The 13,751-nt window shown below is 49.4% G+C and overlaps 1 protein-coding gene across 8 annotated transcripts in view; it reads right to left on the bottom strand.

The window, feature by feature from the left end:
* The window catches only part of als2b (alsin Rho guanine nucleotide exchange factor ALS2 b), a 191,049-nt gene extending 183,150 nt beyond the window's left edge, over positions 1-7,899 (bottom strand). For 7 of the 8 annotated variants that reach the window (XM_070876068.1, XM_070876069.1, XM_070876072.1 and 4 more), the window contains exon 1: positions 7,809-7,889. Coding sequence is in view for 1 of the 8 variants with exons in the window: in XM_070876070.1 (XP_070732171.1) it covers positions 7,809-7,819 (11 nt within the window). In the remaining 7 variants the exon portion in view is untranslated. Of the gene's footprint in view, positions 1-7,808 lie in introns of all 8 variants that reach the window. The other variant, XM_070876070.1, reaches the window with a different exon arrangement.
* Between the last annotated feature and the right edge of the window lie 5,852 nt (positions 7,900-13,751).

Here is a 13,751-nt window from a genome sequence, read left to right as displayed (position 1 = left end):
ATGTCGAGGAACCAACTACAGGGCTGGCCATCCTAGACTGGGTAATGTGTAATGAGAAAGGACTAATTAGCAATCTTGTTGTGCGAGGCCCCTTGGGGAAGAGTGACCACAATATGGTAGAATTCTTTATTAAGATGGAGAGTGGCACAATTAATTCAGAGACTAGGGTCCTGAACTTAAAGAAAGGTAATTTTGATGGTATGAGACATGAATTGGCTAGAATAGACTGACAAATGATACCTAAAGGGTTGACGTTGGATAGGCAATGGCAAACATTTAAAGATCAAATGGATGAACTTCAACAATTGTACATCGCTGTCTGGAGTAAAAATAAAACGGGGAAGGTGGCTCAACCGTGGCTAACAAGGGAAATTAGGGATAGTGTTAAATCCAAGGAAGAGGCATATAAATTGGCCAGAAAAAGCAGCAAACCTGAGGACTGGGAGAAATTTAGAATTCAGCAGAGGAGGACAAAGGGTTTAATTAGGAGGGGAAAAATAGAGTATGAGAGGAAGCTTGCTGGGAACATTAAAAACTGACTAAAAAAGCTTCTGTAGATATGTGAAAAGAAAAAGATTAGTGAAGACAAACGTAGGTCCCTTGCAGTAAGAATCAGGTGAATTTATAATGGGGAACAAAGAAATGGCAGACCAATTGAACAAATACTTTGGTTCTGTTTTCACAAAGGAAGACACAAATAACCATCCGGAAATACTAGGGGACCGAGGGTCTACTGAGAAGGAGGATTGAAGGACATCCTTATTAGTCAGGAAATTGTGTTAGGGAAATTGATGGAATTGAAGGCCGATAAATCCCCAGGGCTTGAAGTCTGCATCCCAGAGTACTTAAGGAACTGGACAAAGAAATAGTGGATGCATTGGTGATCATTTTCCAGCAATCTATCGACTCTGGATCAGTTCCTATCGACTGGAGGGTAGCTAATGTAATGCCACTTTTTAAAAAGGAGGGAGAGAAAACAGGAATTATAGACCGGTTAGCCTGACATCAGTAGTGGGGAAAATGTTGGAATCAATTATTAAAGATGAAATAGCAGCGCATTTGGAAAGCAGTGACAAGATCGGTCCAAGTCAGCATGGATTTATGAAAGGGAAATCATGCTTGACAAATCTTCTAAACATTTTTGAGGATGTAACTAGTAGAGTGGACAAGGGAGAACCAGTGGATGTGGTGTATTTGAACTTTCAAAAGGCTTTTGACAAGGTCCCACACAAGAGATTAGTGTGCAAAATTAAAGCACATAGTATTTGGGGTAATGTTTTGACATGGATAGAGAACTGGTTGGCAGACAGGAAGCAGAGAGTAGGGATAAATGGGTCCTTCTCAGAATGGCAGGCAGTGACTAGTGGGGTGCCGCAGGGCTCAGTGCTGAGACTCCAGCTATTTACAATATACATCAATGATTTAGATGAAGCAATTGAGTGTAATATCTCCAAGTTTGCAGATGACAGTAAGCTGGGTGGTGGTGTGAGCTGTGAGGAGGATGCTAAGAGGCTGCAGGGTGACTTGGACAGGTTAGGTGAGTGGGCAAATGCATGGCAGATGCAGTATAATGTGGATAAATGTGAGGTTATCCACTTTGGTGGCAAAAACATGAAGGCAGAATATTATCTGGATGGCGGCAGATTAGGAAAAGGGGAGGTGCAACGAGACCTGGGTGTCATGGTGCATTAGTCATTGAAAGTTGGCATGCAGGAAGAAGGCAAATAGCATGTTGGCCTTCATAGCTAGGGGATTTGAGTATAGGAGCAGGGAAGTCTTAATGCAGTTATACAGGGCCTTGGTGAGGCCTCAACTGGGATATTATGTTCAGTTTTGGTCTCCTAATCTGAGGAAGAACATTCTTGCTATTAAGGGAGTGCAACGAAGGTTCACCAGACTGATTCCCGGGATGGCAGGACTGACATATGAGGAGAGACTGGATCGACTAGGCCTGGATTCACTGGAGTTTAGAAGAATGAGAGGGTATCTCATAGAAACATATAAAATTCTGACGGGACTGGACAGGTTAGATGCAGGAAGAATGTTCCCGATGTTGGGGAAGTCCAAAACCAGGAGTCACAGTCTAAGGTTAAGGGGTAAGCCATTTAGGACTGAGATGAGGAGAAACTTCTTCACTCACGAATTGTTAACCTGTGGAATTCTCTACCGCAGAGAGTTGTTGATGCCAGTTCGTTAGATATATTCTAAAGGGAGTTAGATATGGCCCTGACGGCTAAAGGGATCAAGGGGTTTGGAGAGAAAGCAGAAAAAGGGGTACTGAGGTGAATGATCAGCCACGATCTTATTGAATGGTGGTGCAGGCTCGAAGGGCCAAATGGCCTACTTCTGCACCTATTTTCTATGTTTCCTCTTGGTCCTTGCGCTGTTAATTTTCAATCCTTCAATCTGATTGGTTAAGGAGATACGCAGTTGCTTGCCATGTTTACAGATGCCCGTTACCCTTGCTGCACTGTTATCAGCTCACACCTTCTGCAGCTTGCCACACAAAAAATGTGAAAACCTAAACGTGCAAGGGCAAGACTAACTGACAGCAGATGCCCTGCTACAGCAAATTATGGACTAGTGTAATTACAGTGCAACAAATTTAAATAGGCAGTTCCCATTATAAATGTGGACACTGGAATTTACAATACATAAAAACTAGGACAGAATGTCTAAGACTTTAAAATTGGACCTCAATTACGTCTGCAAACCCTGGTCCAGTGATCTCCCAGCCTCTAACCCCAAAATTAAAGACTACACTTGGTTTTTAACTCCGTGTGTGCAACAAGAGCTCAACCAGTGCTTCCTATATTAAACCAGTTTTTTATCCAATCACGCGTTCAATTCTAGATTTCTGAGGTTCTGTTTAATTCGGACTCTGACACATAAAATTTAGTCAAAAGTTTTTTGAAAGTCCAAAATAACCCAGTGCATCAAGGCATGTACAGAGATTTACAGCCAGGTTTAAAGCTAAAAGTTGGCTGATCAACAAGACCCATCTCTCCTAGTTCCTACAAAGTGAAGCGATTGCTCTGACGCCAATGAAATCCACAGCAGCACAATCCCATCAGCCGCGCCCCAACCAATCCCCACTCCTCCAGAGCAACCAGAAGCAGGGCCACACCAGAATAATCCCATTAAACCCTCCAGTTAAATGAGCAGCATGCCCATACCAGCACAATCTGAGCTGTTGCCCCTCCCTGTCTGGCTCGCACCTAGTGTTGCAGTATCTAAACAACTATTGTGCAACACCGGGGTACAGTACTGGTGGGTACAGATCTGTCACTGTAACACTGGGGTACGATACTGGTGGGTACAGGTCTGTCACTGTAACACTGGGGTACGGTACTGGTGGGTACAAGTCTGTCACTGAATAATGCTGGTGACAGTACTGGCGGGTACAGGTCTGTTGCTGTATAACACTAAGGTACAGTACTGGTGGGTACAGGTCTTTCACTGTATTTAACTGGGGTACAGTACTGGTGGGTACAGATCTGTCACGGTATTTAACTGGAGTACAGTACTAATGGGTACAGGTATGTCACTGTATAACACTGGGGTATAGTACTGGTGGGCACAGGTCTATCACTAACACTGGGGTACAGTACTGGTGGGTACAGGTCTCTCACTAACACTGGGGTACGGTACTGGTGTGTACAGGTCTGTCACTAACACTGGGGTACAGTACTGGTGGGTACAGGTCTGTCACTGTAACACTGGGGTACAGTACTGGTGGGTACAGGTCTGTCACTAACACTGGGGTACAGTACTGGTATGTACAGGTCTGTCACTGTATAACACTGGGGTATAGTACTGATGGGTACAGGTCTGTCACTGTAACACTGGGGTACGGTACTGGTGGATACAGGTCTGTCACTGAAGAATGCTGGTGACTGTACTGGCGGGTACAGGTCTGTTGCTGTATAACACTAAGGTACAGTACTGGTGGGTACAAGTCTTTCATGGTATTTAACTGGGGTACAATACTGGTGGGTATGGGTCTGTCACTAACACTGGGGTACGGTACTGGTGGGTACAGGTCTGTCACTATAACACTGGGGTACGGTACTGGTGGGTACAGGTCTGTCACTAAATAATGCTGGTGACAGTACTGGCTGGTATAGGTCTGTTGCTGTATAACACTAAGGTACAGGACTGGTGGGTACAGGTCTGTCATGGTATTTAACTCGGGTACTGTACTGGTGGGTATAGGTCTGTCACTGTACAACATTGTGGTAGAGTACAAGTGGGTGAAGATCTGTAACTGTTAAATTGGGGTACAGTATTGGTGGGTTCAGGTTTGTCACTGTGTAATACCGGAGTACAGTACTGGTAGATACATATGGTTACTGTATAATACCTGAGTACAGTACTGGCAGCTACATACGGTCACTGTGTAACACCAGTGTACAGTACTGGTGGATACAGGTCTGTCACTGTATAACATTGGGGTACAGAACTGATGGGTACAGGTCTGTCACTGTGTATCACTGGGGCCCAGTACTGGTAGGTACAGGTCTGTCCACTGTATTAGACTGAGTCTCACGCACTTAAGACTTATACACACACTCACACTGACACACACACTCTCACGGACCCAAACACACGGACTCTCACTCTCACACTGCCTCAAAAACATTGACTCTCACTGACTGACACACACTGCCTCTCACACTGACACTGACTCACACCAACTCTCACACACATCATCATCATCATCATAGGTGGTCCCTCATGTTGAGGATGAATTGCTTCCACGCCAAAAAGGGATGAGTTCACAGGTGTTTCTAGGACCTAGGGGCTGAACTTGGTGAAGGCCAAGTCCCTCCTAAATGCAGCCCAAAAGGCCGCCGAGGGACCGGGCGGCACTTTGGGTGGGAAATTGATGAAAAATAAATTAAAAGTTGGGCCGGTGGCAAACGAGCAATGTACACCGTCAAACTGGGCGGGAGCTCCCAATCTCGGCAGCAAAGGCTCTTGCTGCCAAGGATGGAGTTGGGCCCATGGAGGGTCGAAGACCTGAAAATAAAAATGATTGGAAAAAAAAATACCCGGAAGACCTTCAGGGGAACCCATTAAGGTAAACCACTGTGAAAAAAAAATGTATTAAAAAGTTCACTAACCTTTTTTTTCAGTTTTTTAAAACTTTCCTTGTGGCAGTCCTACCGCCTGCTGCCGCTCACTCCCGCCCGCACCAATCTGGCATCCTGGTGGGCGGGAGGTCACTTGTGCCACTTGGCCGTCCGCTGATGTCAGCGGGCAGTTCCCGACGGTTCTCCCCTCCCGCCCGCTCCAGCCCAAGTGCAAACTGGCACTGGACGTAACCCGGAGAGCAATGTCGGCGGATCTCGGCAACACTCGCCACCAATGGGCGGTAAGGCCATAAAATTCCGACCCCTAATATTCCTGGTCCCAAACTAAATCTCAAAGGGTGAAGATGCCTGCGCGTGGATTTTTTAACATGTGGTGGCACACCAGCCACTACACAGGCTTGACAGAGCTAGGTCTTGGTCCAGTAGCAAGGATTAACCAAGACGACTGGAGACCAGCTCTGCTGCACAGATCTAGTGCGCACACATATTGCAGTGTGGGCTGGCCCGTGCTGCCCCTGGGCCCTCGCCTCTTCTGGGTCCCAAACTCACGCCTCTCCAGGTCACTCCACAATCACTCGCCACTCCTGCTGTACCTGCCCCCTTCTATCTGGCGCTGTGCCAGTAACAGGTCCTGAGCCTGGGCAATCCGGCCCTCTGGGCCCAGGCAGCCCTCTGCCCTTACACACCTTCCTGCCTTAGTCTGTCCCAGTTATACTTCCTGAGGCTTGGAAAGACCCCGATGTCGTTGTCCCGGCAATGGGTCAACCCCAGGTCAGAACACTGGGATCAGTTCGTACCTGCAACTGCAGCTGGCTACGGATTAATATCTCACGCTCACACTCTGACTCACTCACTGATTTTTACACACACTCACACTGACTCACACACATACTTTCAAACACTCACTAACTCTCACATACACCCACATTGACACACTCACACTTCCACTGACTGACACACTGCCTTTCACTAACTCTCTCATACATCCACACTTGCTGACACAACTCACTCTGACTCTCACACTAACACAAACACACATTCACACTGACACTGACTCGCACTAGCTCACACACACTCACATACACTCACACTGACTCACACACTCTCACAATCACACTGACCCTCACACACACTCACACTGACTCTGTATAACACTAGAGTACAATACTGGTGGGTACAGGTCTTTCACTGTATAACACCTGAGTACAGCACTGGTAGATACACATCGTCACTATAACACCCGTGTACAGTACTGATGAGTACAGGTCTGTCACTGTGTAACACTGGGGTACAGTACTGGTGGGTACAAGTCTGTCACTGTATTAGACTGACTCACACTTATCATCATAGACACTCCCTCGGAGTCGAGGATGACTTGCTTCCACACAGAAATGAGTTCTCAGGTGACTGAAGAATCCAATGCAGGACCTACAGTTTCTGTCACAGGTGGGGCAAACGGTGGTTGAAGGAACAGGTGGAGTGCCTGGGTTGCCACGGGTTCCTTCCGCTGTCGACGCTTGGCTTCAGCTTGCTCTCGGCGAAGCGACTCAAGGTATTCAGCGCCTTCCCGGATGCTTTTCCTCCACTTTGGGCGGTCTTGGGCCAGGTGTCAGTGGGGATGTTACATTTTTTCAAGGAAGCTTTGAGGGTGTCCTTGAAGCGTTTCCTCTTCCCACCTGGGGCTCACTTGCCGTGTTGGAGCTCAGAGTCGAGCGCTTGTTTTGGGAGTCTCGTGTCAGGCATGCGGGCAATGTGGCCCTTTCAGCGGAGCTGATCGAGCGTGGTCAGTGCTTCGATGCTGGGGATATTGGCCTGAGTGACGACACATATTGTACATGGCTTTCTTCAACCTCACAAAAACTTTCGACACTGTCAACCGCGAGGGATTATGGAGCGTTCTCTTCAGATTCGGCTGCCCTCAAAAGTTTGTCGCCATTCTCCGCCTGCTCCACGATGACATGCGAGTCGTGAGCCTGACCAATGGATCCACCACAGACCCATTCCACGTTCAGACCGGGGTCAAGCAAGGCTGTGTCATCGCACCAACGCTCTTCTCCATCTTCCTTGCTGCAATGCTCCATCTCATCCTCAGCAAGCTCCCCGTTGGAATGGAGCTAAATTATAGGACAAACGGAAATTTGTTCAAGCTCCACCGCCTCCAGGCCAGATCCAAGGTCGTCCCATCCTCTGTCGTCGTACTACAGTACGCAGACGACGCCTGCGTCTACGCACACTCTGAGGCCAAACTCCAAGACATCGCCAACACCTTCACCAAGACGCAAGAGAGCATGGGCCTTGCACTAAACATCCGTAAGGCAAAGGTCCTCTACCAACCTGTCCCCACTACACAGCACTGCCCCCCCCACCCACTTATCAAAATCCACGACGAGGCCTTGGACAACGTGGACCATTTTCACACTCACTTACACACACACACAAACTGACTCAAACACTCACTCACTCACACTGACATTGACTCACACACTTACACTAATGCTCACACACTCACTCTCTCACACTCACACTGACTAACACACACTGCCTCTCACATTCACACTGACTTTCACACACACTCATTCTCTCACACACTCAAACTGAGTCACACTCACATACAATCTGTCGCACTCACACTGGGTATTGCACACCAGAACATCCCCAAACCACCATCGAGGCCTCGGCCTCGGACTCTCGCTCCTCTAGCTGCTGCCTCACCTCTCTCCCATGTCCGGCCGCCGGTCCGCTCGGCTCTGGGGCCGTGATCAGCCACCCGGCTCCACAACACAGCGAGCGCCGTCTCAACTGGGCCCGAGACAGACCATAACACACGGAGTGCAGCAGGAAACGCGTTTCGAAATCGGGAGAGACACTGAGACAGGGAGAGAGGGAGAGAGGGGGCGAGATGGACCGGCAGAGAGAACGAGATAGAGGGACAGAGAGAGAGATAGAGGGGGGAGGGAGAGAGAGACATGGGGGGGGGGGGGAAGAGAGAGAGACATGGGGGAGAGAGAGAGACATAGAGGGGGAGAGGGAGAGAGAGACATAGAAGGGGAGAGGGAGAGAGAGACATAGAGGGAGAGAGAGAGAGAGACATAGAGGGAGAGAGAGAGAGAGAGAGAGACAGAGGGGGAGAGAGAGACACACATAGAGGGGGTGAGAGATAGAGGAGGAGAGAGATAGAGGGAGGTGAGAGAGAGAGCAACATGGGGGGGAGGAGATAGAGACATGGGGGGGAGAGACAGAGAAATGGGGGGAAGAGAGAGAGCGATATGGGAGGGAGAGAGAGAGACATAGAGGGTGAGAGAGAGAGAGAGAGACATAGAGGGGGGGGGGAGAGAAAGAGACATAGAGGGGGAGAGGGAGAGAAAGAGACATAGAGGGGGAGAGGGAGAGAAAGAGACATAGAGGGGAGAGGGAGAGAAAGAGACATAGAGGGGAGAGGGAGAGAAAGAGACATAGAGGGGGAGAGAGAGAAGAGACATAGAGGGGGGGAGAGAGAAGAGACATAGAGAGAGAGAGAGAGACATAGAGGGGGAGAGGGAGAGAGAGAGACATAGAGGGGGAGAGGGAGAGAGAGAGACATAGAGGGGGAGAGAGAGAGACATAGAGGGGGGGTCGAGAGACATAGGGGGGGGGAGAATGAGAGATAGAGGGGGGGAGAGAGAAATAGAGAAGGAGAGAGACATAGAGGGGGAGAGAGAGAGAGACATAGAGGGGAGAGAGAGAAAGAGACATAGAAGGGGAGAGAGAGAGTGAGAGAGACATAAGGGGGGGAGAGAGAGAGAAGAGACATGGGGGGGAGAGAGAGAAGAGACATGGGGGGGGGAGAGAGAGAGATAGAGGAGGAGAGAGAGAGAGAGAGAGAGACATAGAGGGGGGGGGAGAGAGAGAAGAGACATAGAGGGGGAGAGAGGGAGAAGAGACATGGGGGGGGAGAGAGAGAGACATGGGGGGGAGAGAGAGAGACAGGGGGGGAGAGAGAAATAGAGAAGGAGAGAGACATAGAGGGGGAGAGAGAGAGAGAGAGAGACATAGAGGGGGAGAGAGAGAGACATAGAGGGGGGAGAGAGAGAGACATAGAGGGGGGAGAGAGAGATACATAGAGGGGGGGAGAGAGAGAGAGAGACAGAGGTGAGGGGGGAGAGAGAGACATAGAGGGGGGTAGAAAGAGATAGAGACATAGAGGGGGAGAGAGAGAGAGAGATGGGGGTGGGAGAGAGAGATATAGAGGGGGGAGCGAGAGAGAGAGATAGAGGGGGAGAGAGAGAGACATTCGGCGGAGAGAGAGATAGAGGAGGAGAGAGAGAGAGAGAGACATAGAGGGGGAGAGAGAGAGATGGGGGAGGGGGCAGAGAGATATAGAGGGGCAGAGAGAGAGAGACATGGGGGGGAGAGAGACATAGAGGGGGAGAGAGAGACACACATAGAGGGCGGAGTGAGAGACACATAGAGGGGGAGAGAGAGAGACATAGAGGGGGGGAGAGAGAGAGATAGAGGAGAGAGAGACATGGGGGGTGGGAGAGAGAGAGATATAGAGGGGAAGAGCGAGAGAGAGAGAAACACACATAGAGGGGGAGAAAGAGGCACACACATAGAAGGTAAGAGAGAGAGAGAGAGACACACACATAGAAGATAAAAGAGAGAGAGACACACATAGAGGGGTGAGAGAGAGAGAAACACATATAGAGGGAGAGAGAGAGATCGGCACACACACACACAGAGGGGGAGGGAGAGAGAGACACACACACAGAGGGGGGAAGAGAGATAGACACACACATGGAGTGGGAGAGAGAGAAACACATAGAGGGAGAGAGAGACACACACACATAGGGGGAGAGAGAGATAGACAGACAGACATAGAGGGTAAGAGAGAGATAGACACACACATAGAGGGGGAGAGAGAGAGACACACACAAAGGGGGGAGAGAGATAGTCACACACACAAAGGGGGAGAGAGAGAGACACATAGAGGGGGACAGAGAGACACACACATGGAGAGAAAGAGAGAAACACACAGAGGGGGAGAGAGAGACACACACATAGAGGGGGAGAAAGAGACACACACATAAAGGGGGAGAGAGATACACACATAGAGGGGGGGGGAGAGAGAGATAGACACACACATAGAGGGGGGGAGAGAGACACACACACACATAGAGGGGTAGAGAGAGACAGACACACACACACATAGAGGGGGGGAGAGAGAGACACACACACAGAGGGGGAGAGAGATAGACACACACATAAAGGGGGAGAGAGATACACACATAGAGGGGGGGAGAGAGATAGACACACACATAGAGGGGGAGAGAGAGAGAGATAGATACACACATAGAGGGGGGGAGAGAGACACACACAGATGGTAAAAGAGAGAGAGAGAGAAACACACATAGAGGGTAAGAAGAGATAGACACACATAGAGAGTAAGAGAGAGATAGACACACACCTAGAGAGGAAGAGAGAGACACACACACACCTAGAGGGGGAGAGAGAGATAGACACACACACGCACACACACACATAGAGGGGAAGGGAGAGAGAGACACACACACAGAGGGGGAGAGAGAGACACACACACACATAGAGGGATAGAGAGAGACAGACACACACACACATAGAGGGGGGGAGAGAGAGACACACACACACACATAGAGGGGGGGAGAGAGAGAGACACACACACATAGAGGGGGAGGGAGAGAGAGAGACACACAGAGGGGGAGAGAGATAGACACACACATAGAGGGGGAGAGAGAGACACACACACAGAGGGGGAGAGAGATAGACATGTAGAGGGGGAGAGAGAGACACACACACACATAGAGGGGGGGGAGAGAGAGACACACACACACATAGAGGGGGGGGGGAGAGAGAGACACACACACACATAGAGGGGGGGAGAGAGAGAGACACACACACATAGAGGGGGAGGGAGAGAGAGAGACACACAGAGGGGGAGAGAGATAGACACACACATAGAGGGGGAGAGAGAGACACATACACATAGAGGGGGAGAGAGAGACGGGCACAAAGAGGGGGAGAGAGAGAAACACACATAGAGGGCGAGAGAGAGAAACACACATAGAGGGGGAGAGAGAGATGGGCACAAAGAGGGGGAGAGAGAGAAACACACACATAGAGGGGGAGAGAGAGACACACACACATAGAGGGGGAGAGAGAGATAGGCAGACATGGAGGGTAATAGAGAGATAGACACACACATAGAGGGGAAGAGATAGACACACACACATAGAGGGGGAGAGAGAGATAGACACAAAGAGGGCGAGAGAGAGACACACACATAGAGGGGGGGAGAGAGAGACACACATAAAGGGGGGGAGAGAGATAGACACACACATAGAGGGGGAGAGAGAGATAGACAGGCACAAAGAGGGAGAGAGTGAGAGATGCACACACATAGAGGGGGAGAGAGAGAGACACACACATAGAGAGGGAGAGAGAGATAGACACACACATAGAAGATAAGAGAGAGATAGACACACACATAGAGGGGGAGAGAGAGATAGACACACACATAGAGGGGGAGAGAGATAGATACACACATAAAGGGGAAGAGAGAGATAGACACACACACAGAGGGGGGAGAGAGAGACACACACAGAGGGTAAGAGAGAGAGAGAGAAAACACACATAGAGCGGGAGAGAGAGAAACACATGTACAGGGGGGGAGAGACACATACACACATAGAGGGGGAGAGAGAGAGACACACATGGAGGGTAAGAGAGAGACACACACACATAGAGGTTAAGAGAGAGAGACACACACACACATAGAAGGTAAGAGAGATAAACACACACATAGAGGGTAAGAGAGAGACACACAGAGGGTAAGAGAGAGAGACGCACACACATAGAGGGGGAGAGAGAGATAGACACACATATGGAGGGGGAGAGTGAGACACACACACATGGAATGCGAGAGAGAGATACACACATAGAGAGTAAGAGAGAGATAGACACACACCTAGAGAGGGAGAGGGAGATACACATATAGAGGGGGAGAGAGAGACACACATAGAGGGGGAGAGAGAGAGACACACACACACATAGAGGGGGAGAGAGAGAGACACACACACATAGTGGGTAAGAGAGAGAGAGACACACACACATAGTGGGTAAGAGAGAGAGATACACACACATAGAGGGTAAGAGAGAGTGATACACACACATAGAGGGTAAGAGAGAGACACACACACATAGAAGGTAAGAGAGAGCGGGACACACATAGAGGGTAAGAGAGAGATAGACACACACATAGAGGGGGAGAGAGAGACACACACACATGGAATGCGAGAGAGAGATACACACATAGAGGGGGGAGAGAAAGAGACGCACACACATAGAGGGTAAGAGGGAGAGACACTCATAGAAGGTAAGAGAGAGAGAGACATACATAGAAGGTAGAGAGAGAAACACACACATAAAGGGTAAGAGAGAGAGAGAGAAACACACATAGAGGGGGAAAGAGAGATCGACACACACATAGAGGGTAAGAGAGAGACACACACACATAGAGGGTAAGAGAGAGACACACACATAGAAGGTAAAAGAGCAGACACACACACATAGAGGGGGAGAGAGACACACACACATAGAGGGTAAGAGAGAGTGTAAAGTCCTTACTCTACAGTATGAAACCATACGAGGCACATACCAGGGACAAGGTCACTCTGTGACCTTAACTCTTTATTTACAGGACTCCAAAGACGTTGACCCTGCGTGGGACCTCCCTTTTTATACCTGTGTAATCAGGTAGGGAGTGTCTCCCATAAATTCACCCCTGGTGGTCAAGGTGTGCATCTAGGTTGAGTGTATACAGTAGTACAGTGGTGTTACATTGTGGTTACATACATGACATCACCTTCCCCCACAAAGTCTTATTTGGAATCATAGGTTTAGTCTTTCAGGTGGTTTACACTCCCTCGTGGAGCACGCAGTTGGGGCTCTGGTTGTTGGACACTGATGTGAGTGTCTGTCACCTGTGGTGATTCTGGCCTGTCCGGGCTGACCGCAGGGACTGTGCATTCTTCTGATTGTTCTTGTTGCTCGTTCACTGGCGGTGTTGTGAGCTCCATCTCGTGGTCCTCTTCAGGTTCCTCCGTGTTGATGCTGAACCTTCTTTTTACTTGGTCCAGATGCTTACGGCATATCTGACCATTGTTGAGTTTTACCACGATGACCCTATTCCCCTCTTTGTCAATTACAGTGCCGTCAAGCCATTTGGGCCCAATGGCATGATTAAGGATGATTTATTTCTATACCTCTCCCCCTCGAATTATGGTCATGGTACTCGTTTTGTGACTTGCGCTTGCCCTCAACTATGTCGGTCAGGACTGGGTGAATGAGGGACAACCGAGTTTTGAGTGTCCGTTTCATGAGTAGTTCTGCGGGCGGGACCCCCGTGAGCGAGTGCGGTCGGGATCTATAGGTCAGCAGGAGACGCGATAGGCGGCATTGTAGGGAGGGTCCTTGAATCCGGAGCATACCTTGCTTAATGATTTGGACCGCATGTTCCGCCTGGCCATTGGAGGCTTGCTTGAATGGTGCAGTCCTGACGTGGTTGATGCCATTGCCTGACATAAACTCTCAGAATTCGTAGCTTGTGAAATATTGGCCATTATCACTAACCAGGATGTCCGG

The sequence above is a fragment of the Pristiophorus japonicus genome, chromosome 3, assembly GCF_044704955.1.
Source record: "Pristiophorus japonicus isolate sPriJap1 chromosome 3, sPriJap1.hap1, whole genome shotgun sequence".
NCBI lineage: Eukaryota > Metazoa > Chordata > Chondrichthyes > Pristiophoridae > Pristiophorus > Pristiophorus japonicus.
This window is presented reverse-complemented; position numbering and strand designations above follow the sequence as displayed.